Here is a 23,557-nt window from a genome sequence, read left to right as displayed (position 1 = left end):
CAATGAGTCTGCCCTGCCTTCTGGCCTCCAGAGGAGGACACTGCTTGATTCTGATCCTCACTCATTCCAGGCCTCCTCATCTGGTTGAATCCTCAGGATCCGGCTTCACTTCCAAGGCCAAAGGGTGTTACTTGTCCATTGTCCTGGCTACAGTGGTCTTGTCCCCCTCTCCCTGGGACCTGCCTTCCTGTCTCACTGCTGGTACCTTGGACATCAACTCAGAAGTGGGTGCATGTTGCTGCAAGCCAGTCTGCAGCCTTCTCCTGGGGAAAACAGTTGGATGGGCCAACATTCTCGAGCCTGGGGGCCTTTTCAGGACACCATAATGGAGCTCCACCATTTCTCCCTGCAAGGTGTGGTGGCATAGCCTCTGGGGTCAGATGCTCTGGGTTTGAAACCTGCATGCAACTTACCTTGAGCAAATGTGTTAATTTCTCTAAGCCTCATCTCAGAAGTAAGATGGGGATAAGAGTACCTAACCTCATAGGCTTGTTGTGAGGATTATATGAGCTAATGTATGTAGAGAGCTTAGAGCAGGGCCTGGTACAGAGAGAGCTTAGGGAATGTGGATGATGATGGCAGTGATGTCAAAGGCGATGACAATGACTCAAATTTCAATTGCCCTGAGGCCTGGGAACACTTCACTGTGTCCCTGATTTTCCCCTCACACTCAGAGGCACTTAAACAATAGACGTCATTCAAAGCAAAACAAACCTATCCAGTTTTTTTTTTGTTTTTGTTTTTTTTTTTGAGATGGACTCTCCCTCTGTCACTGAGGCTGGAGTGCAGTGGTGCGATCTCGGCTCACTGCAACCACCACCTCCGGGGTTCAAGCGATTCTCCTGCCTCAGTCTCCCATGTAGCTGAGATTACAGGCATGTGCCAGCATGCCTGGATAATTTTTGTATTTTTAGTAGAGACAAGGTTTCACCATGTTGGCCACACTATCCTCGAACTCCTGACCTCAAGTGATCCACCCTCCTGGGCCTCCCAAAATGCTGGGATTACAGGCGTGAGCCACCATGCCTGGCCCCTATTCAGTTTTATAGTGGGGAAAAAAAATCTCCAAGTTGATGGGGGAACATTATATATTCTAGGGATTACTCATTAAGTGTTTTCCAAACTGCAGGTCATGAACTATTAGTGGGTTATAAAATCAATTTAGTAATTAATTACCAGCATGTTTTTAATAAAATGAAACAGAAAAAGAATAATTAAATGAAAAGAAAAATATTTGAGTGCCTGGTGAGTATTTAGTCAATCATGTTCTATGAAACTTCTGTTTCAGTGTTACAGGTATCTGTCTACATGTGTGTATATTGGGTTGCAGCGCAAATGCATTTCTTTTTGTGGGTCGTTGTCAAAACGTTTGAAAAACAACCATTTAGGAACTACTGTTTCAGTGGGGTTCCTGAGTGATCCCGTTTCATTTGTGACTGCGTTTCTTCCTCATTTTCAAGCAAAATGGAATATACCTGTAAAGCTTGGCCTCTGTCTCCCTCCCTGCAGTGTCTGCTTCCCAGGGTCACCTGGACCTCACGCAGCTCATCGGTGTCCCGCTGCCCTCGTCCGTATCCTTCGTCACAGGCTATGGTGGCTTCCCGGCCTACAGTTTCGGGCCTGGTGCCAATGTTGGCCGCCCGGCCAGGACTCTCATCCCATCCACCTTCTTCAGGGACTTTGCCATCAGCGTCATGGTGAAGCCCAGCAGCACCCGCGGCGGCGTGCTCTTCGCCATCACTGACGCCTTCCAGAAGGTCATCTACCTGGGCCTGCGGCTCTCAGGTGTGGAGGACGGCCACCAGCGGATCATCCTCTACTACACGGAGCCAGGCTCCCATGTGTCCCAAGAGGCTGCTGCCTTCTCCGTGCCCGTGATGACCCACAGGTGGAACCGCTTCGCCGTGATTGTCCAGGGTGAGGAAGTGACCCTCCTCATGGACTGTGAGGAGCACAGCCGCATCCCCTTCCAGCGGTCCTCCCAGGCTTTGGCTGTCGAGTCCAGCGCTGGAATCTTCGTGGGCAATGCAGGAGCTACAGGGCTCGAGAGATTCACTGTGAGTTACAGTCCCACTCCAGGTAGATCAGGGAGGTGGATGAACAGACTCTCCATGCAAGAAATGGAGCAACTATTATTGTTATTATTTTATTCTTACGTCCTCAAAGAAGCATGTGTGTTACGATGGGAAATAACACTAGGTCTGGAACCCCAAAACTTAGATTTCCATCCTCAGTTTTCAACTTACCTTGTGGATTTGAGACAGTTATCCAGATTCTCTGATCCTCTCTGTGTTTCCTTATCTGTAAGTGGAGATAAGAAAACCTACCCCACAGGCTTGTAGGTCAAATAAGATAACCTGTGTGAACGCACTTTGTACGTTTTAAGATTTTATATAAAAGAGCAAGGTTTGTTATAGCCCTAAATGGTTTGATCTTCGGATATGGGTGGCAATTGCACTTAAGTAATTTCTGAAAAGGTGGGATACACTAGAATACCAGAGTGAGAGGTAGCTTTTCTCGCCTTCTAGGCAATGTGCACTTAAAAAAAAATTAAACTGACTTTACTATCAAAATGGGCTTTTATGAATAAGGCATTCTAAAGATCACTAAGTTATTGTAGTTACTCATTTAGTCAGCACATGTATTTACTGATGTCTCGTTGGTGAACAGGACAGCACCAGAGGGTGGAGTTTGGGTTTTTCTGGAGTAGAGTGAAAGACATTGGAGAATGTTAAGAAGTTAAAATCCAAAGGGCAATTTTTAAATGCTCACTTTGGGAGCCTTGTGGAGAGGAAGCTGTCAGGTGTGGAGAGACGGGAGGAGAGCGGAGGCAGGGAGGCTGCGGTAGCCCTTCTTGGGATAAGGCCTTCAAACCCAGAAGCATTGAGCTGCAGGGGAAAGAGCTTTCTGGGAGAGGGAGATGTGTGTTTCAGGGCCTGCCACTGACAAGCTGGGGACCTGGAGACAGGAGGCTGCTGTGGTGTCCACACTTGAACACAGTGCTCCCCAAGGACCTCTCTGGCCCAGGGGTCAGTATGATACTGGCTCAAGGAGAGTCCCTCCATAACTGAGAGTGGGCCAAGAGGTGGCCTGGCTTTGTGGTTGAGACCACAGGCTGTACATCCTCACTCCCACGCTTTTACCTGTTCTTCTCCATTACAAAAACCATCATGTCTTCCACTGGCCGTCATGCTGTGTACGTGCAAACTGTGGCTTCTGATCCTTCTCTTTTCCCCAGGGCTCCCTCCAGCAGCTCACCGTGCACCCTGACCCCAGGACTCCCGAGGAGCTGTGTGACCCCGAAGAGTCCTCGGTGAGCTCCCCTACTATCCCACAGTGGGCCCTGCAACCCCAGCAGCCGCAGCCTGGGGAGGGCTGGATGCCCAGACAGTGGCGTGGAGTTTCTGAAACCTCTCATTTTGGCAAGTGCTGCCTCAAGTCCTATTTTGGGCTTTTGGCGTGATTTCACTTTTTAAAGAGCGTCAGCCATCTCTGGTGCGGGGAGCTGTGTTTCTTATAAGGTGTCAGGATCCTCCGTGGCTGTGGCCGTCAATGGCCTGCTTTCCTGCCTTCTTGCCAAGAAATGGTGTCAAGATTCTAAAATCAAAGTTAAAACTGAGATATTCTGGGAGTAAATTCCTATAAAAAAAGATCCTCAACTTAGCTTTTATGCTTGGCAAATGAATTCGTTCCTAAGCTGGGGATGGAGTGGTGGGCAGGAAAAAAAAAGATGACTCCCTTCTTCTCTCCCTCCTTCCCTTCCTCTAAGGATTGACTGAGCACCTGCTGGGTGCCAGCCCTGGGTAGGTGCTGGAGATAAAGGGATAACTGGGAACTGTTTAATAAGCTGCTCATATGCACTTCCATACCCAAATACAGTGGCAGAGCTGAGTGTGATGGGAACATGGGGAGATCCTCAAACCCAAACTCAACGTGTCAGGTGGGAGCAGGAAGAGGAAAGAGGAGGAACTCGAAGTGAGTTAGGGAGCAGGTGATGCCTGACCAATGACAAGGGTGAGGCCTCCCAGGGAGAAGGGGTCCAGGATGCAGTCAGAGGTGAGCAGAAGGTAGCACATTCCTGCAATTCCTGTTGCCCTTTGGGTGGCGTCAACCCCACAACAGAACGTAAATTGATTTTGTTAACTTTGTAAAAAACAAAATGCTGTCGATTCTGTTGGAAAGCCCCTGAGAGGAGGAATTTGGGCCCGTGAGAATGCCTGTGTTCCAGGAGCCAGTGGTCCCAGCCTGACAGTCATGTGACGCTGATCAGTGTAGTCACGCGTTAGTCTCTGCATTGCCATTAATACTGAAAAAGTAGAAACAACCCAAGGGTCCAAGAACAAGGGATTGGTTACAAAATCACAGCACTCGGGCTCCTTGTCTGCCTTTAGGAGGCTAATTAGAAAGATGAGGTAATGCCAGGAAGTCATGCTTCGGCTGTAATGGTTCCCAGCGCAAGATTCCAATGACAGCCTCACATAGGTTGGGAGAGTGGTGGGGACCTGGATAGAATGAAAGTCAATATGTTAGAGAGAGTGAGAAATCATTGTGTATTCTGTTAGAGCAATAAAATGTGGAAAGAAATAAAATGAACAACCAGGCTGGGCGCAGTAGCTCATGCCTGTAATCCCAGCACTTTGGGAGGCTGAGGTGGGTGGATCACTTGTGGTCAGGAGTTGGAGACCAGCCTGGCCAACATGGTGAAACCCCGTCTCTACAAAAAATACAAAAATTAGCCTGGCATGGTGGCGTGTGCCTGTAATCCCAGTTACTCGTGAGGCTGAGGCAGGAGAATCGTTTGAACCCAGGAGGCAGAGTTTGCAGTGAGCCAAGATCACACCACTGCACTCCAGCCTGGGTGACAGAGTAAGAGAAACCCTGTCTCAAAACAATAAATAAACAAATAACCAACCATGCACATTGCACACACGCTGTCTCCTTAACCCCACTCTGTCTCTGACACACACACACACACACACACACACACACACAGTTCCTCTGTAGGAGAGTCAGTTTGTCAGTTTCTGTGACTTTCCCAGTCGTCCAACTCCTATGGGCCATGCCCACTCTGCCCGGTGTGTGGCACAGTTTGTCTCCACACAGGCATCTGGAGAGACCAGTGGGCTGCAGGAGGCAGACGGAGTAGCTGAGATCTTAGAAGCCGTCACCTACACTCAAGCCTTGGTGAGTACTGAGATGCTGTGCCACGTGATCTTGCTCAGCTTTTAGCACGCTGAGAATTACTAGAGGGGGCCCAGAGTCCTGGGTCTGACCTCTTTGTTTTCAGACCTGTGAGCTTAATCGTTGACTCGTCTGGGGAGGTCAGGAAAGTAACGGCCAATGGGCACTTTGCAAAATCCCATGGTGAACCACAACACCAGCTCCCTCAGTGCCACCCTGTGTGTGTGTGGCCATCAGAGGGCTGTCAAGGGCAAACGCTGTGCTCTACTGCTTTGGAGCCTTGGGTAAAAAGCCTGTGGCCTTAGGTAACTTACTCAACCATTCTGAACCTCAACTCCTCTTCCAAGAATAGTGATTCTAATAGCCCTATCTCATAGGGTTGTTTCCAGGGTTAGATGATGAAGTGCAGGGACAAGCCTCAGCCCACCATTTGGCACGAGGGAAACAGCCCTGAACGATGGCTCTTGTTACATTTTCTCAATGCTCCAGCTGTGAAAGCACAGTCAGGACCCCAGTCTTGTGAGTCACAGAGTCCTCCAGGGAGCTCATTTCTGACGCATGGGAAAGGCAATCCTAACTTCCAGTGGCCTGGACCTCCTCCCTCCTGGGAATGCACCCTGTGGCTGAGACATGGAAGTGGTTTAGAAAGCACTGAGTCAGACTGTGGGGACACCCAGGAGCCCGTTTTGAAAGAAAACAGCAAGCAGCAGCAGCGTCACTAAATACAGCAGAGCTTCAGCCGTCTCCTTGCCTGGTCGGGCTACTTTGTAAATTTATCTCTAATAGAAGAAATCAGGGAGATGGAAATAAGGCAGTGGCTGGAGATTACAGACCTCGCGCAGCAGGGCTGTGGATGCAGCCCAGCTGTGGATGCAGCCCAGCAGTGGATGCAGCCCAGCTGTGGATGCAGCAGAATAGAACTAGACTCTGTTAGTACTGGAAGGACCTAAAAGTCCTGTACATCTCTTTCTGTACAGAGGTGTACAGAAAACTGCCCTTTGTGTACAAACTTAGCAAACCAAGGCCCAGAGAGGGGAAGACACTGACTGAAGGGTGTATGGGCAGGACTGGGGTAATAGCATGAGTCTCCTGATGCCCATCCATGGGGTCATGGCCTGAGTGGTATTGCAAAAGTCTATCCCTAGGATGGCGGCCAACTCTTGGCCAGTTGGAATGAATGAAGTCAAGGGTCCAAGTTGCCTGCCTACCTGAAGATTGGGGAGGGCAACTGCTTTGGGTGGTGTGGCTATCCTGTGTGGCCATCAGCCCTTGGCCATCCCACCGGCATGTCCCAACCTGGGGCAGCAGGGCACAGAGTGGCCTTCACCTCTGATGCTGCCCTGTGCACCAGTTCAAAATTCACAGCGAGGCCAACTCAGGCAGAGGTGTCAACAGCCCAAGGTGGCCCTGAGAGGAGGACAGGAAAGGGGAGTGGAGTTTGAGCCTGAGATGATCACAGGGGACAAGAGTAGGGCAGAGCAGCTTGGGAGGGGGCACCGCAGCTGGGCAGCTTTGGACAGAGATAGAGAAGTGAAAGGAGAAGGAAAAGAACTGGCATTTCTTGATACCACTGTGTACCTGATACTATTGTGTCTGGAATTGGTGAGTTCTTGGTCTCACCAACTTCAACAATGAGGCTGCACACTCTCGCGGTGAGTGTTACAGTTCTTAAAGGTAGTGTGTCCGGAGTTTATTCTTTCTGGTTTTCGGATGTGTTCGGAGATTCTTTCTTGTGGGTTCCTGGTCTCGCTGGCTTCAAGAGTGAAGCTGCTGACCTTTGCGGTGAGTGTTAACAACTCTTAAGGCGGCGCATCTGGAGTTGTTTGTTCCTCCCAGTGGGTTCATGGTCTTGCTGCCCTCAGGAGTGAAGCTGCAGACCCTCGCCATGACTGTTACAGCTCATAAACGCAGTGTGGGCCCAAAGAGTGACTGACAGCAACATTTATTGCAAAAAGCGAAAAAACAAACCTTCTAAGGTCGGAAGAGGACCCCGCTAGGTTGCCGCTGTTGGCTCAGGCAGCCTGCTTTTATTCCCTTACCTGACCCCACCCACATCCTGCTGATTGGCCCATTTTACAGAGAGCTAATTGGTCCACTTTACAGAGAGCTGATTGGTCTGTTTTACAGAGAGCTGATTGGTCTGTTTTGACAGGGTGCTGATTGGTGCATTTACAATCCCTGAGCTAGACACAGAGTGCTGATTGGTGCATTTACAATCCTCTAGCTAGACATAAAAGTTCTCCAAGTCCCCACTAGATTAGCTAGACACAGAGCACTGATTGGTGCATTTACAAACCTTGAGCTAGATACAGAGTGCTGATTGGTGCATTTACAATCCTCTAGCTAGACAAAAAAGTTCTCCAAGTCCCCACTAGATTAGCTAGACACAGAGCACTGATTGGTGCATTTACAAACCTTGAGCTAGATACAGAGTGCTGATTGGTGCATTTACAGTCCTCTAGCTAGACATAAAAGTTCTCCAAGTCCCCACTAGATTAGCTAGACACAGAGCACTGATTGGTGCGTTTACAAACCTTGAGCTAGATACAGAGTGCTGATTGGTGCATTTACAATCCTCTAGCTAGACATTAAAGTTCTCCAAGTCCCCACGAGATTAGCTAGACACAGAGCACTGATTAGTGCATTTACAAACCTTGAGCTAGACATACAGTGCTGATTGGTGCATTTACAAACCTTGAGCTAAACACAGGGTGCTGATTGGTGTGTTTACAATCCTTTAGCTAGACATAAAGGTTCTCCAAGTCCCCACCCAACTCAGGAGCCCAGCTGGCTTTGCCTAGTGGATCCTGCACCAGGGCCGCAGGCGGAGCTGCCCACCAGTCCCACACCGCCTCCTCAGCCCTTGGATGGTCGATGGGAACAGCTGCCGCAAAGCAGGGGGCAGTGCCCATCAGGGAGGCTTGGGCCATGTGGAAGCTCACTGCGGGGGGGCGGGGCTCGGACATGGCAGGCTGCAGGTCCTGAGCCCAGCCCTGCGGGGAGGTGGCTGAGGCCCAGTGAGAATTCAAGAGTAGTGCCAGCCGGTTGGCAGTGCTGGGGGACCCGGCACCCCCTCTGCAGCTGCTGGCCTGGGTGCTAAGTCCCTCACTGCCCAGGGTTGGCGGCGCCAGCTGGCCGCTTCGAGTGCAGGGGCCCGCGGAGCCCATGTCCACCTGGAACTCTCACTGGCCCGTGAGTGCGGCATGCAGCCCTGGTTCCTGCCCACACCTCTCTCTCCATACCTCCCCACAAGCAGAGGGAGCCGGCTTCAGCCTCTGCCAACCCAGAGAGGGGCTCCAACAGTGCAGTGGTGGGCTGAAGGGCTCCTCAAGCGTGGCCAGAGTGGATGCCGAGGCTGAGGAGGCGCTGAGGGCAAGCGAGGGCTGCCAGCACGTTGTCACCTCTCGCTATCGTATACATGATTTCACTTTTGTTTCTTGCCACCCTGCAAGGTAGGTGGCATCAGCCCCATTGTGCAGATTCAGAAATGAATGCCCAGGAGGGGGGTTGCCTCTTCCAGGGTCACAGGGTAGTGAAGTCAGGACTCAAGCCAGGCCCCACTCACTCCCCAGGCTCGGACCCTCCCCAGGACCATGGCACTGCAGGCACCGGGGCAGATGTGGGGCACGTGTCAGCCAAGGGGGCTATGAAATCAATCCCCAGACTATCTGGAAAAGTGAAAAAGAAAAATTTGTTGGTGATTTGATGAACTTGGTGGCCTCTGGGGAACCTCAAACACTTTCTTTCCATGCTTCCCCAGCCCCACTTTTCTCAGTGGTTTTATGGGAACTGGCGCAAATCAGAGTTCCACCAAGCATGAATCCCAGCTCTGCCACTTACTAGCTCTTGACCTTGAGCAAGTGACTTAAGCTCTCCAAGGCTCAGTTTCCCCCTTGGTTACAATAGAGCAGACCTGCCTCATAGGGTTAGTGTGAAAATTAGATGAATTGCCCTGTGCAAAATGCTTGGACAGTGCCTGTTGTTACTACTGTTGACCAATGGGTTTGTTGTGAGGATTAAGGGAGGTGATGTGATGTGTCAGACAGCAGCTCAGTGCTGGACTCAGCACCGGGCATAGTACAGATGCCTCGTTCCTCTTGGGGCCTCCTGGTTGGCCGGTGGCTTGGGCTGACAGGCATGCCAAACCCCTGTGGCTGCCTTCAGTTATTAAGGGGATTGCCCTGGGCTGTGCCTCGAGGCCTGGCAGTCCTGACCTTAACCTGTCTGTTCCTGATCATCAGAATGCCTTCCCTGTGCACCCGTCTGTCTGCGCCACAGTTCACGCTCTTCCACATGCTTCCATTTCCTTTAGTCTCATTTGCAGGGAGGTGTTTGGGGTCTGTTCTACATAGGAGGGCACTGAGGCCGTGGAGATGGTTGCTGGAGACACCCAGCCTGGAGGTGGCAGAGCCAGGTCTCCAGCTCAGGGTCCAGAGTGCACTCAGTCATGCCACCCCTGAGCTGGGGACTTCCCCCTTTTAACATCTCCTGGAAGGGCTTTATGGCATTTTCCGGCAGCCACCCTCTAGGACGGGGAATTTCCCTCTTCAGCTCAGACAGTCCCCCCCACCCCTTGTCTGTCTGACTTCTTTCTTGGAATGAATCTCACTTCCCCATCCTCAGCCTTTCCAGCCTGCCACCCTTTGAGACATGAGCCATCGCCAGTGAACTGAATTGCAGACTTTCTGAGTGGTCAGGGACTACAAAGTCTCCTCTCCCTCCTTGCCCTCTTCCCCATTTAGGATCGCGGTCCTTGCTATCCAATTCTTTCCATTTTCAGAAAGTTCTATGCTGTTGGAATTAACATCCCTGTGGTCTCAGCCCTGGCTGTGCATCAGGGTCATTTGTGTGTAAGTGTGTGTTGGTGGTGGGGGTGGCATGGGGGGTTGGGGAGGCACTGTGGGGTAGGGATTGGTCTTGAAAAGCAGATTCTTGCCTGGGCTATAGATCTGGATGTTCAGCTTCAGTAGATCTGGAGTGAAAGATCCTAGAATCTGTATTGACAAAAAGCTCTGCAGGTGATTCTGGTCCTCAGCCAGGGCCTCTTTCCCAACCACACCCAGATGCTCACAGTTCTCTGGACAGACCGAGCACTTTCTCCACTCCATGGCGCCTTACTTCCTGCGGTTCTGTTTGCCTGGAGGGCCCCTCCCAGCTCCCATTTCTGCCTGGCAAGTTCCTACTTAGCCTTCAGGATCCAGTCCACATCCTCTCCTTGGAGGCCATTATTTAGCTAAGCCCCCTCCTCACACTTGGCTCTCACTCCCGCCATCCCATGCATCACACTGAATCGTGGTTTGTTGCATCTGGACTAGGTCTGGGGATCCTCCATCGCCTGACAGCTTGAGGACAGACACACTATCTTATTCATTTCTGTGTCCCCAGGGCTCAGCCAAGGACCTGGCACACAGTAGGGCCTCTGGAAATATGTGCAGAATGAGTAAATCTGATTGTGTGGACGTGAGCCTGGGCTCAGCAAATTGCAACACTTTTAATAACAAGTCTTCAGACTTGAGATTCCTATTTTGTCACAGGCTACACTGGATCCCCATTCATGTTGATCTCTGAAAACCAAAGCCACCTATTTGAGGCAGGTCCCCTTATCCTCACTCCTGAGGGTCAACTCAGCAGAACCATGCCCTGTCGTTGCAGGGGGGTTGGGATGCCTTGTTGGGAGTTTGACAAAAGAAGTTTTTGGCTGATGGGATGGATCCCAACTTCAGCCACCCCGAGTTACAGAGCTCAGCCCCCATCTCGTTGTCTTCCTATGTTTCCTGAACCCTCACCTGCCCTGCCTGCCTCATCCCAAAGTCCAAATGCCTTATAGAGCACCTTTGCTACCAGCCACCAGCAGCCTCACTCCAGACTAGAGATGAGCATTCAGGGGCTTGAGCATTGGTTCCTGAACCAGTGATGGAGTGGCTTCTGCCTTGATCCCTCACAGGGAGAGGAGAGGAACCTCCTGGGCAGGGGTCTTTATCTATCCTGCTAGATGAGCATCCATGTGGGTGAAATGGAGACATCCCACCTGGTCTTGTTCACAACCTCCCCTGGGGAGGTGCCTGCTCTCTGCTCCCACTGCTGCCCTGGTTCCTGCCTTGTGGACTTCTTTAGTACCACCCCCCAGTCACCTGGCATAACCCTCAGCTCCCCTAGTCAATGATCACACTGCCACCAGCGAGGACTCTCTGAAACACACAGCTGAAACACCACTCCCTCACCCGATGCTCCCCAGTGGCTGCCTGTGGCCCTTGGGTTCAAGCCCATTCTTCTCCCCATAGAACCAGCCCCTCCCTCTGCCTGCCTCCCTGGGCTCTGTTCCACTGCTTCCCTGCTCAAGCCCTGGGCTCTTACCAAGCTCAAGTTGCCAGGCCCTGACTTTCATCAACCCTCCACCCCTATGTTCTGAAACCCTGCTCATTCTCCAAGGCCCAACTCCTTAAAGCCTTTCCTCCCACCTCCACCCTGAAGATTTTACAGTACAATAGAATCCATGGTGATTGTCTCTGGGTGTTAGGACTCAAGGTGATTTCTCTTTTTGCTCATCTGCCCTTACAGTGTTTTCAATAATGAATATGGAATATTTATGTACTAAACATAAAGGTGTGCTTAGCCCTTCCATGCATTTTCTATTTCCTGCCTTCAAGTAGTTCTTTATTGTCCTCATTTTTACAGAGGAGGAAGCTGAGGTTCAGTGAAGCTCCATGACTTGCCCAACATAACTGAGCTTATAAGTGGAGAGCTGGGATTTGATCCAGGTCTGACTGTAAAAACTGAACTATTAAATTCTAAATTATGGGGCTTCCAAGAGTCCTCCTTGTTCCATGGACCAGAAACTTATTGATTTACTAGATTCTGAATTAAGGAAATAACCTTCTGTTATTAGTCAGGAAAGGTAAGTGATGCTGCAGTAACAAATTAACCTTAAAAATCTTAGTGCCTTACAAAACAAAGATTGGTTTCTTGTTCATACCACGAGTTCAACACTGATCCACAGGATTCTTCCATGCACCCCCAGCCTCTTGAGCTTAGAAAGTGATAAGGCTATCTGAATGCTGACAAGCACTGGGTCCTGCGAGCTGCTGCTTGGGTCCAGGGGTGATGTTGTGACTTTTGGAGCCCATGCCGGGATTTCTGCCTAGATCACTGAAGCGCTCTGTTTTTCTGTTGGGTTTTTGTTTGTTTGTTTGTTTTTCTCTAGTTGGTAATGTTGGTTAAGACACTGACTGGCTTTGGGAAAGCTATATAGATGCTGAAGTTTCCTCAGAAGGAACCATACCCATCTTTCATTTTCATAGGTGTTTTCATATCTGGCATTGAATTTATATGCAGTTTATTGAGTGCAGCCTGGTTCATTCATTTGTTCACTAATTCATTCAATCATTCCCTCCTCTAACAGATCTTTACTGGGCACCTGCTCTGGCTTACCTGGGATTTGGGAATCACAGAAATGTGGTCCCTGTGCTCAGAGAGCTTTGGCTGAGATGAATAGTCTCACTGTCAACTGAACAGAATCTAATGACCTCTAGTAGGCACCTCTTTCAGGCCCTGGGTGGTGCAGCCATTGCCCAGGTAGACACCAAGCGAGGCCAAGCTTTCCCCTTGGTTTATTCAGCATCTTGTGGATATATTATTTTCTCCAATGATATTCACTGTCATTTCTTCTGCTTTACTGCCAAGTAAATCATTTTGCATCTCATTTTTCCTCCCTTCAGCCCAAAGAAGCAAAAGTTGAACCCATAAACACACCTCCAACTCCATCCTCGCCCTTTGAGGACATGGAACTTTCTGGTGAACCTGTACCTGAGGGGACCCCGGAAACCACCAACATGAGCATCATCCAGCACAGCAGCCCCGAACAAGGCAAGTCCGGATGCATATGCCTACGTAGTGGCCTTTTATTGGGTGATTACTATGTGTCCAGCCGGGGCCATGTATGTAACATACAGAATCTCATTTAACCTTCCCCTCAACCCTTTAAGAATGGGTGAGAACCACCCTCATTTTACAGACAAGATGAGGAAATTGAGCCACAGAGAAGTTAAGTAACCCAGGCAGGAGCAAACAGCTTGTGAATGGCAGAGCTGGCATTTGATCTCAGATAGCAGAGCTTCTAACCCCCAGATCTGGAGCTTCTAACTTCCAGACTCTATCCCTTCTGGGGTTTAACAGAAGAGTTTGTAATAATCCTTGCTGTTTGTTGAATACCTATGGTGTGCCAAGTGTTTGGATATTTTGTCTCCAACACCGACAGCATACCGCCTACTCAGTAGCACTGGCCACTATTTTATAGGTGGAAAAACCAACACTTGGAAGAGCTAAGTCCAGAGAACCCACCCTTTCTGACTTTTGTCACAAACTCCCCAACTCTCAGAGGATCAGCTAAACTCCTGTGTGGCACAAGTGAGAAACTGATGGCCAGAGAGGGGCTGGTTACCTAGCAAGGCAGCAGCAGTCCCTAGGAGAAGAGCTGGTCCCCTGGCTGCCCATCCAGGGCTCTGGCCCCTGCCTCTTGTCCCCCTACCTGTGCAGAGAAGCACTGGTAAAAGCCCAGGCATCAAACACTATCCCCCAGGCACTAGCTTGACATATGCCCAAGCCCTGAGATGGCTTGTGGTTTCTGTCATTTCTCAGAGGGGCCGTCACTTCAGACTGAAGATGTAAGTACGAGATCATTCCTGGCAGCACTGTTCTTAGGAACAAAAATAACCCAAACTGCCCACAGTAGGGATTGGTTGGCCAAATTCTATTTCACTCATATATACAGCCCTGATATTGGTGATACAGAAGATTTAATGACCCAGGGACATGCTCGTGGTATATTCCACCAAAAAAAGCAAATTCCAAAATTATGTGTCTATGTCCCTAGTTTTGAATATATGTTATTTATATCTATTTACATATAGCTATGTAGAGCAATGTGTATTAGATACATCACATATTAGACGTAATATTCATCAAAATGTTATAAGCAGTTATCTCTGAGTGGTAGGATTATGGATGGTTTTTACTTTCTTTATTGTACTTCTGTATTTTATTAATACAAGTCTTCCGCAATAATATGTATCACTATTCTTTTTGCTTCTGCCATCAGTTAATGAGTGTTATTTTAACAATTAAATTTGGGGAGTCTGTGGGTCAGAGAAGATATAGAGAACTGGAGAGAAAAATTTGTAGGATAATTTAATAACGTCATGACAGAGCCAAGGAGGCAGGGTGTTGCTGTGGAAATACTGCCCGCTGGGGAGAGTCAGACAGCTTGGAAGGAGGCCCTGCCTAGCCCCCTATTTGCTGTCGGCCTGGGGCAAGTTGCTGATCAGTTTCCAAGCTTCAGATTCCTTAGCCGTCCTCTGGGAGCATGAACAATCCCCGCTGCTGGGTGGATGAGAGGGCTGAATCTGGCCGTAGTTGTGCAAGTGGCTTCTGAATGGCGAATACTTTTCTCAGGGGTGGAATTAGGATCTCTGAGCAAGGGGTTAAGGCGAAGGGGCTGGGGCGAGGGCTTTCCTAGACTGAGGAGATGAGGTCCACGTGGGGACTGGGCTCTGATCCCAACGTAGCTCGCCTGTTCCTGGGATCAGCCACACTCCTTATCTAGCAGAAAAAAGGTCAGTTGAAAGCAACGGAGCTAGCCAAAGTGTCCTTTTCTTCTTGATGTGTAGACAGCCCGGATGGTGGGAGAAAGCCCTGGCTAAGCAAAGCCCCTAATATTTGCATTCGGAGCTTCCCTGACATCATCTTGGCCCATGGAAGGGGCCACCCCACTTCCTTCGTCCCACGGGTCAGGCCTTGGAGGCCCTGCAATCGGCTGCTTGCATGGCACGCCCTGGTGGACAGAGCAGGGAGGACGAGCGTGCTTGACCCGTGCTGGCCACTCTTCCATCACAGGATGGGACGTGAGTGGGTGGGGGTGGGTGGGGGGTGCCAGAGTCCTTTGGAGGATTTGGCAGCTCTTCCTGGTAATTGTGACCATGGGACCTGTGTGAGCACAGCCTGTTTGGGAAGGGCCTGGCCCGGGGACAGGCTGACCTGGCTTCAGGGGCCTTCCCAGCCTCAGTCTCATTCCCAGGGTTAATAATACTGAGGTATTAATGTGTGGATCCGGCAGGACACACCTGTCATGGGGTGATAGTGGGATTCCCACCCAGGATCTGCCCACCGGCAAGAAGGTGGTAGGAGGGGTCCCGGTGGGCAGGACAGGTGGGCCAGCAGGAGGGTTGCCGGAGGGAGTTCATGGGACAATCTTGGCATGGGCCCAGCAGTAACAGGCGTGCAGTCATGGTAGTGCAACTGCTTCTTCTTCTTCTTCTTCCTTTTTTTTTTTAGACAGGGTCTTGCTCTGTCACCCAGGCTGGAGTGCAGTGGCGCAATCATGGCTCACTGCAGCCTTGACCTCCCAGACAGGAGCTCCCTCCTTAGGCTCCTGAGCAGCTGGGTCTACAGCCACATGCCACAATGCCTGGCTGATTTTTTTTTATTTTTAGTGGAGACGGGGTCTCACTATGTTGCCAAGGCTGGTCTTGAACTCCTGAGTTCAAATGATCCTCCTGCCTCTGCCTCCCAAAATACTGGATTACGGGCATGAGCCACCATGCCCAGCCAATGAATAACTTTTCTTTGTTTCAAAACTCCATTTGCTTTTTTTTTTTTTTTTTTTGGAGATGGAATCTCACTCTGTCACCGAGGCTGGAGTGCAGTGGTGCAATCTCAGCTCACTGCAACCTCTGCCCACTGCAGCCTCTGCCTCCTGGGTTCAAGTGATTTTCCTGCCTTGGCCTCCCAAGTAGCTGGGGTTACAGGCATGTGCTATCACACCTGGCTAATTTTTGTATTTTTAGTAGAGATGGGGTTTCACCATGTTGGCCAGGCTGGTCTCGAATTCCTGACCTCAAGTGATCTGCCCACCTAGGCCTCCCAAAGTGCTGGGATTCCAGGCTGCTTTTTAAATTGCAAAAGAAATATATGCATGTGGGAACAATTAAATTAATGCTCAGTTGTATAAACCAGAAAAATAATAGTTTCCTCTTCTTACACTCCTATCTTCTGGAAAATATCAGTACTAAACACTGTGGTTTAGCCAAGTATATAAATATATAAGCACATACATATACATATACATATATATGTATATATTATGTATGTCATATAGTAATCATTATTACATAACATGAATACGTTATATATATAATAATGATAAGACATCTATACTCATACTTTTTTTTCTATTTTACACATGTAAAACATATCAACAATGAACATTTATGAATTGCTTACTGTATGCCAGGGGCTGTCCTCAATGCTTTATTTGCATTAACTTACTTAGTCCTTGTGACACATAGTACTCAAAACAACCCTGTGAGGTAGGAATTATTGTAATTCCCCATTTCTAGATAAGGAACTTGAGGCAGAGGTTGAGCGACTTGCCTGCAGGTGGTGCCAGAGTCTGGAATGGAAACCACACATGCCTTGCCATGTATGTTGTTCTGCAACTTGTTTTTTTTCCCTCCTCTTGACCCTGTGTCATGGTATCTGAACATCTTTCCAAGTTAGTTCGTGAAGAGATACCTCATTCTTTTCCAAGACTACAAAATGTAGTTATTGATAGCAGAATGCCTGCTTCCTGTAGGGTCTGGTGAGATCCTGAATGACACACTGGAGGGGGTTCATTCTGTGGATGGTGACCCCATTACTGACAGCGGCTCAGGGGCTGGGGCCTTCCTTGACATCGCTGAAGAAAAGGTGAGTAGATGGTAAATTGCATTTGATTAGTCAGTAGTAGGCTTGTTTGCTTATTTCAAACTTGATGATTTTATTGAGCACCAGAGAGAACCACAAGGGTTTTGGTTGAACAGCATCAAGATTGCTTCTGTCCTCATGGGACAGAGGAGGTCAGAGTGCCAGGGCCACAGAGGCTCTCCAGGGATGCACAGGACTGGTGGGGGATATGCAGTGCAAGTTTGTCCTCACACTTGCCTGTGAGGAGTGTCCAGGCCTCAGCAACGCACCCCTGCCCTCCTGCTCCATTGTGAAGACACATAGCTTTATCAGCCCTTTGAGTCCCCTTCAAGACAGAATCAGATTAACTGCAGGTGCGTTCATGCTACTGTTTGGTAATTGGCTTTTACATCTGCGAAGCCAGTTTTTGAAATGCTGGGCTCCCTAGGGTGCAAAATTAAAGCATAACTAGTTTTCTCACAATGGCCCCTGCTGAAAACCCACAATGCCAGCTCATTCCTTCCCTTCTCCTGGGATGAAAACTTAAGATAGTTCTTATAGCTTTCTTAGTCACTATCTGGTAACAGTCAATTTTCACAGATATTTAAAAGTCAAGCCCAGCGTAATATAAAAAATTCAACAAAATTACAAACACAGTTTCCCCCCTTCCATACTCAGGCCTGCTGTAGACTAGGAACCTGCCAGGAAAGGGAAGCATGGTTAGGGGTTTCCTCTCTATTTTCTTACTTCTTTCTCCTCCTTATCCTCATGATCTCCCTATCCTCTAGAGCTATTTTTAACATCTGCAGGGGCTGACCCACCTGGAGAAATGGGCACAGTTGTACTTGGCTGGTCAAATTATGATCTGGGCTTTTGGTGTGGAAGATGCCTGATGGTTGGAACTCTCTCTTATGGGGGCTTTTGTGGTTCCTGGGAGGTCTTCCTGCAGGGGATCTAGGATCAAAGTTGCATAGTTGGCCTTGTAACTTCTGCCCGGGCTTCCATCCCATACAGGGTGCCCGGATCTTCTGCATGGCCCTTTGAGTACAGCCCATTTCAGCCAGCTCCCTTTAGAGAGATTTTATCTTGTCTGCAGGACAAATACCCCTCCCTTCTCCATCCCCCTCCCCTCCTCTCCCCTTTCCCTCTCACCTCCTCCTTCCCTCCTCTCCCCTTTTATTCTCTCCCTTCCTCTACTCTCCCCTCCCCTTTTCTCCCCTCCCCTCCTCTTCCCACTTCCCTCATCTTCTCTTTCTCCCTCACCTCCCCCTCCTCTCCTCTCCCCTTCCCCCCTCTTCATTTGTCCTTCTCTCCCAACTCTGAATCTAAAGGGCTCCCTCTTTTCACCTTTTGTCTCCCTGGAGAAAATCAGACACCAGTCCCTGAGCCTCCCAAATTCCAGGAAATACATACCCAGCTCACCAAATGGTTTAGCATGAGGAGAGGGGAGGAGAAGAGCCGCGGTACACTGAAAATTCTTTCCGAAGGAATTTTGCTCTCCAGGCACTCAACCCCAAAATGAGTCCTGTGTGGTTTCTTACATAGTCTGGAGGTAGGAGATGGCCAGGAGCTGCTAGAACGGGTGCCATTTCCTTGTCTTAGCATGGGGAGATTACCTGATGCCTGTGAAATTGCACTTGCCCTTTGGGGCTTTAGCTGACGCTGTCAGAAAGAGTCTCATTTTAACATCCTGGGACCTCAGCTTTCCTCTAACTGTTTTTTGGGACAGTAATTCTGCAAGGATTTAATATGTTTTATGAAAAAGGGGCTCTGTGGTCAAATGACTTTGGGAAATGCTGCACTCTACATTCCTCTTTTTATAGATTCTGAGAAATCCTGCAGCAAGGAAATCTTTTTAACTTTGATTAGCCTCGTGTTTTTTGTAACCAAAAGAACCACATTTTTGCAATAAATAAATAAGCAAACTTTGGGAAATGAAGATAGAACATAGTTTGCTGTCACCAGCCCCAAAGCTGGTCTCTCTTTCCATTTCTCTCATTGCTATGAAACCTTCAGGGAATCTGCCTGTGCATTCCCAAAGGAAACTGAGTCACAGGGAGAGAGAAGAAGCAGGAATGTCTCTGTCTCCCAGCCTAGAGAAAGCTGAGGAGGACAGAGGTGCTGCCTACACATTTCTGAAGCACCTTCATGGGCAAAGACATTGTCTAATGCCTTCTGGATGGGTACATGGGGAGGTCACAGGGAGGCAATGGGTCTCAGTAGAAGTATCTAGAGCTAGACCAGGCTGACACAGGAGCAGTGATTTCCATGTTACTGGAGGTGCAAACCAACACTAGGAATCAAACACCAGACATAGGTGCCTGGGCAGTCTTTCCCATCCCTGGATTTATGAAACCATAGATGTGAAAGTCCTTGAGACAAAGAAGCTACAGAAATGCAGGTGGCTGGAGAAGGCTAGGCAGTCTGTTCTCTCCAGCCACAGGCATGTTGACGGGAGCCCAGAGACATGGTCTCTTGTGATGCCTTTGTTTTCAGAATTTAGCAGCAACAACAGCGGGGCTGGCCGAGGTGCCCATCGGCACTGCTGGAGAAGCAGAGGCCAGCAGTGTGCCCACCGGGGGACCGACCCTCTCTATGTCCACCGAGAACCCAGAGGAAAGGGTGACTCCAGTAAGTAGCTCAGAGTGCAAGCTCCCCTTCACCTGTGTCTGGGGTTGGGGGTTGTGTTGGGTGGGAGTGGTCACTGGCTTTCCCTATCTGTCTGCGAAACACAGTGACAGTGTCATGCGGCCAGTCTGTCGGAGTAAGCACTAAATAGCGTTGACCCATTCAGTGGTGGTGTGCAGAGCCCTACACTGTGCTGGGCACTAGGCCTGGTTTCAGGGATGGATAGTAAATAGGATAGACCTGATTCCTGAAGACAGGGTGGTAAGAGGGGCTGTGGTCAGTCATAGGTGAAGCACAGGATGCCCTGGGAGCACTGAAAAAGGGGCCTAGAACCCTGACTCGGGGGCACAGAGGTTTCCTGGGGAAAGGATGCTGAAGGTGGGCCTGAGAGGGTAAGTAGAAGTTGCCTAGCAGAGGGGGTGAGACAGGTGTTTCAGCAAGGTGGGCTGGCAGGAGCAAAGGCCTGGAGCCTGAAGAAAGGCAGCATACCTGCGGGGTTAAGCCTGAGCCAGGGGTTGGGGAGAAGTGGCTGGAGAGGCTCTAAGGACACAGAGAAGATTCAGCAGAAGTGGGGAGTCACTGAAGGGTAAGAAACAAGGAATGGATGTAGCCAGATTAGAATTCCAGAAAGATCACCCTGACTACTGAGAGGAGAAAGGGTGGGGAAGCAAACTTGGAGAAAGAGGCCAGGCTTGGGGGCTGTGTTGGAGTTTGGGTGAGTGGTGGTGCCAGCCTGCCCTGGGATGGCCAACAATGTCAGATCCTCCCAGAAGTCCCAGTGAGCAAAGGAGTGAGAAACATCCACTGAATTTGTCCATTCGTGGTGAGTGGCCTTGAGGAGAGCAGCTTCAGGGCTGTCGGAGCGGTGGAAGCCAGATGGCACTGGGCTAGGGAGACAGTGGAACAGGGAGTGGTCCACGAGGGTAGACTACTGCTTCAACAAGAAAGCTGTGGAGTCTGAGGACCTAGACTTTTGTTTCAACACAGTGACTTTAGCACCAGTAGAAGCTGCACTCTCTGATTAGGGGACACAGCTTGGAAGGGCTATTGGTGAGCACATGCCCCTTGGGGTTGGCAGGGAATGGCTGATGGCACACCACACGGGTGGGATGCTGGGGTGGTCTCGCAGCATGAGTGGTGTGAGGAACCAGGCTTTTGTGTTTCTGTCTGATGTCTCACTGTGGGTTTCCATGTGAAGTGAGGTCTTGGTGTGCAGGTGCTTTGAGGGGCCCTGGCCTTCTGTTCCTCACCACAGTGTGGTGGATCAGCATCATGGGGCACTGACATGGTTCCTGTTGACTTTCTATTCAGGGTCCAGATAATGAAGAGGGTTTAGCAGCAACAGCAGCAGGGGAGGCCGAGGCACTTGCCAGCACGCCTGGGGAAGTGGAGGCCAGTGGTGTGGCCCCCGGGGAGCTGGACCTCTCCATGTCCATCCAGAGCCTTGGGGAAGAGGCCACTGTGGTAAGGATCGTACAGTGCCCAGAGGTCGAGGTCATGCTGGGAGCATCTCCTGGCCTTCTCAGAGTGTGGGGCTCCTGCTCAGCAAACCCATGGGAGCCTGAGGCACGGGGATCTCTGACCAAATACTCACTCGGGGGTGGAGTTTGCCAAGGCCTGGGTGAGTGTGGTGAAGCCCCTGGAGGTCAGTGGGCAGCTGGGCCCTGGGGATGCGTGAGTTGGAGAGGTGGGGTGTGTCCCAAGGCTGCGTGCAGGACCCTGCTGCCTCCACCCACAGTGGGCGGGAGCCAGAATGGAGGAGTGGTGGGCTCCTGGAGGGCGGTGGGGGTCAGGCTGCAGGCGCCAGGCCCCAGCAGGGGTCAGAGGGCACGGCCAGGCCTTCCCAGCCCTCTCCTCTTGCAGCGCACAGACACTGTCCAGCTCCTGAAGGCAGGGCACATCATCCCAAGTCACTTGGCCAGTCTGTCCCTGTGCTGTCTCTACTATGGGTGCCCTCAAGTTCTTCCAGCTCAGCTGATTCAAACCTGAACTCCTCCTTTCCACTCCTCCTATGTTCCCACCTCAAATGAATGGGACCATCATCCTCCAGTCACCTAATCTAGAATTTTCTTCTCTCTTCCTTAAGTTCTACATCCCATCAAGCATCAGGTCTTGTTGATTTTTCTGCCCAAACACATCATGAATCAGCCGGCTCTGTCCTCCTCCAATGCTGGCCCCTATACTGAGCCACCGTGTCCACAGCCCAGGCAATTGCTAAGGGCCCTGTCTGGTGTCCTCCATCCTCTCACAGCGTGTCTCTAGTCTTTCAGCCCCACTTCTTGGAAGCTTCCCATCGCCCTTCCCTGCAGACCCAGCTCCCATACCTGGCCTGAGAGCCCTTGCAGGGTCTGGCCTACCTAGCCTTGCTGACCACCTCTTGGGCGCCTCCTCTCTGCTTCTCAGCAGCACTTCAGCCACACTGACCTTCTTCTAGTTTCTCCATCATGCCTCTCTTCCTCTTGCCTCATACCCTCTTCTCTCTGCTGAGAACCTTTCTCCCTTCTCTCCTCCTTTTAATTCTAGCTTATCCTTTAGAGTTCAGTTCAAACACCACTTCCTCAAGAAGATGTCATTCCAGACTGTGAAATCTCCTCATTCTTGTCCTCAGAAGGCCTCATCATCATTGTAGTTGATAATAAACTTGGCAAATAGTTCATGTCTGGCTCCCTACCAGAATGTAAGCTCTGCTAGAGCAGAGATTACAGATACAGTATTTTATTCATTGACATACTTCATTTCTGACCAGTGACAGGCACTGAATGAGTATCTGCTGAGTGAGTGAATGGCTGGGGTCATCAGGACATCACAGATCAACAACGCTGGCCTTTGATATCATTGCACACACTTGTGCCCCTGGTCTGTCTGTGCTGGTCAGGCAGCCTTCAGCCTTTTAGCATCTATGCTGGGATACCTTGCAGTGTGGGGGTGGTGGAGGTGGGGGCCATGCACTGATGGTGCCTCAGGCCACTGTGCAGTTATATGGATTCTTTCAGTGAACAAAGTGGCCATCTCCTTCTCCTTCTTCTTCCTCTTCCAGTTGCCGTTTCCTTTCTCCTCCTCTTCTTCTCCGCCTCCCCTCCCTTTCCCTGTCCTCCCCTTTCTTTAATGTCTAGGCACTTATGACAGAGTGGGAAAGCCAGGAATCAGGTTCTACCAAGTCCTAGCTTAATAGAAACTAGAATTTGACCAGCAGGGTTGTCTGAAAATAGAGGGGCTGTCTGTAGAGGTGGTGAGATCCTAGTTACTGGAGGTGTATAAGCTGTAAAGCAAAGAGTATTTGAAACAAGTCTCAGTCAATTTTGGAAGTTTATTTTGCCAGGGTTAAGGATGCACCCGTGATGCAGCCTCAGGAGGTCCTGACAACATGTGCCCAAGGTGGATGGGGCACAGCTTGGTTTTATGCATTTTAGGGAGACATGAGACATCAATCAATATATGTAAGGTGTACATTGGTTCGGTCCAGAAAGGCAGGACAACTCAAAGTGGGGAGGGGGCTTCCATGTCGTAGGTAGATAAGAGACAAACGCTTGCATTCTTTCAAGATTCTGATTAGCCTTTCCAAAGGGAGCAATCAGATATACATTTATCTCAGTGAGCAGAGGGATGACTTTGAGTTCTGTCTGTCCTTTGTCTGTAAGGAATTTCCTTAAGGACAAATTGTGAGGAAGGTATGTACCTTTCTTATCTTAGTAGGTATCTTTTAAAGGAATAGAATGGGAGGCAGTTTTGCCCTAAGCAATTTCCGTTTTCATTTTTCCCTTTGGCTTAGTGATTTTGGGGTCCCGATATTTATTTTCCTTTCACATTTCCCCCTTTTTAAAATCTTTCAGATAAAGCATTTTAAAGCAAATGAGTCTTTAGTCTCAGGTTTAGTTGATTTCTCATGGCTAGGAGGGTTTATTCCTAGACAGGTAGGTCCCATGTTATTAGGAAAGTTCATTTTTAGCAGGCCGTGAAGTCTCATGCCCTACAAGAGAAAATAGGGGAAGGAAGGGAGAAAAACAACAAATAAAAAAAGTAGAACAATCCTGGA

At 49.8% G+C, this 23,557-nt stretch overlaps 1 protein-coding gene across 1 annotated transcript in view; it reads left to right on the top strand.

Annotated features, from left to right (window-relative positions):
* Positions 1-23,557, top strand: part of COL15A1 (collagen type XV alpha 1 chain) — a 132,204-nt gene that overhangs the window by 40,530 nt on the left and 68,117 nt on the right. The window contains exons 3-9 of the mRNA XM_030794822.1: positions 1,510-2,057; positions 3,239-3,313; positions 5,104-5,184; positions 12,897-13,044; positions 16,808-16,920; positions 19,393-19,527; positions 20,836-20,988. Coding sequence (XP_030650682.1) covers positions 1,510-2,057; positions 3,239-3,313; positions 5,104-5,184; positions 12,897-13,044; positions 16,808-16,920; positions 19,393-19,527; positions 20,836-20,988 — 1,253 coding nt within the window. The remainder of the gene's footprint in view (positions 1-1,509; positions 2,058-3,238; positions 3,314-5,103; positions 5,185-12,896; positions 13,045-16,807; positions 16,921-19,392; positions 19,528-20,835; positions 20,989-23,557) is intronic.

The sequence above is a fragment of the Nomascus leucogenys genome, chromosome 1a, assembly GCF_006542625.1.
Source record: "Nomascus leucogenys isolate Asia chromosome 1a, Asia_NLE_v1, whole genome shotgun sequence".
Lineage (NCBI taxonomy): Eukaryota > Metazoa > Chordata > Mammalia > Primates > Hylobatidae > Nomascus > Nomascus leucogenys.
Note: the sequence above shows the minus strand (reverse complement) of the source record. Positions and strands in the feature narration are given on the sequence as shown.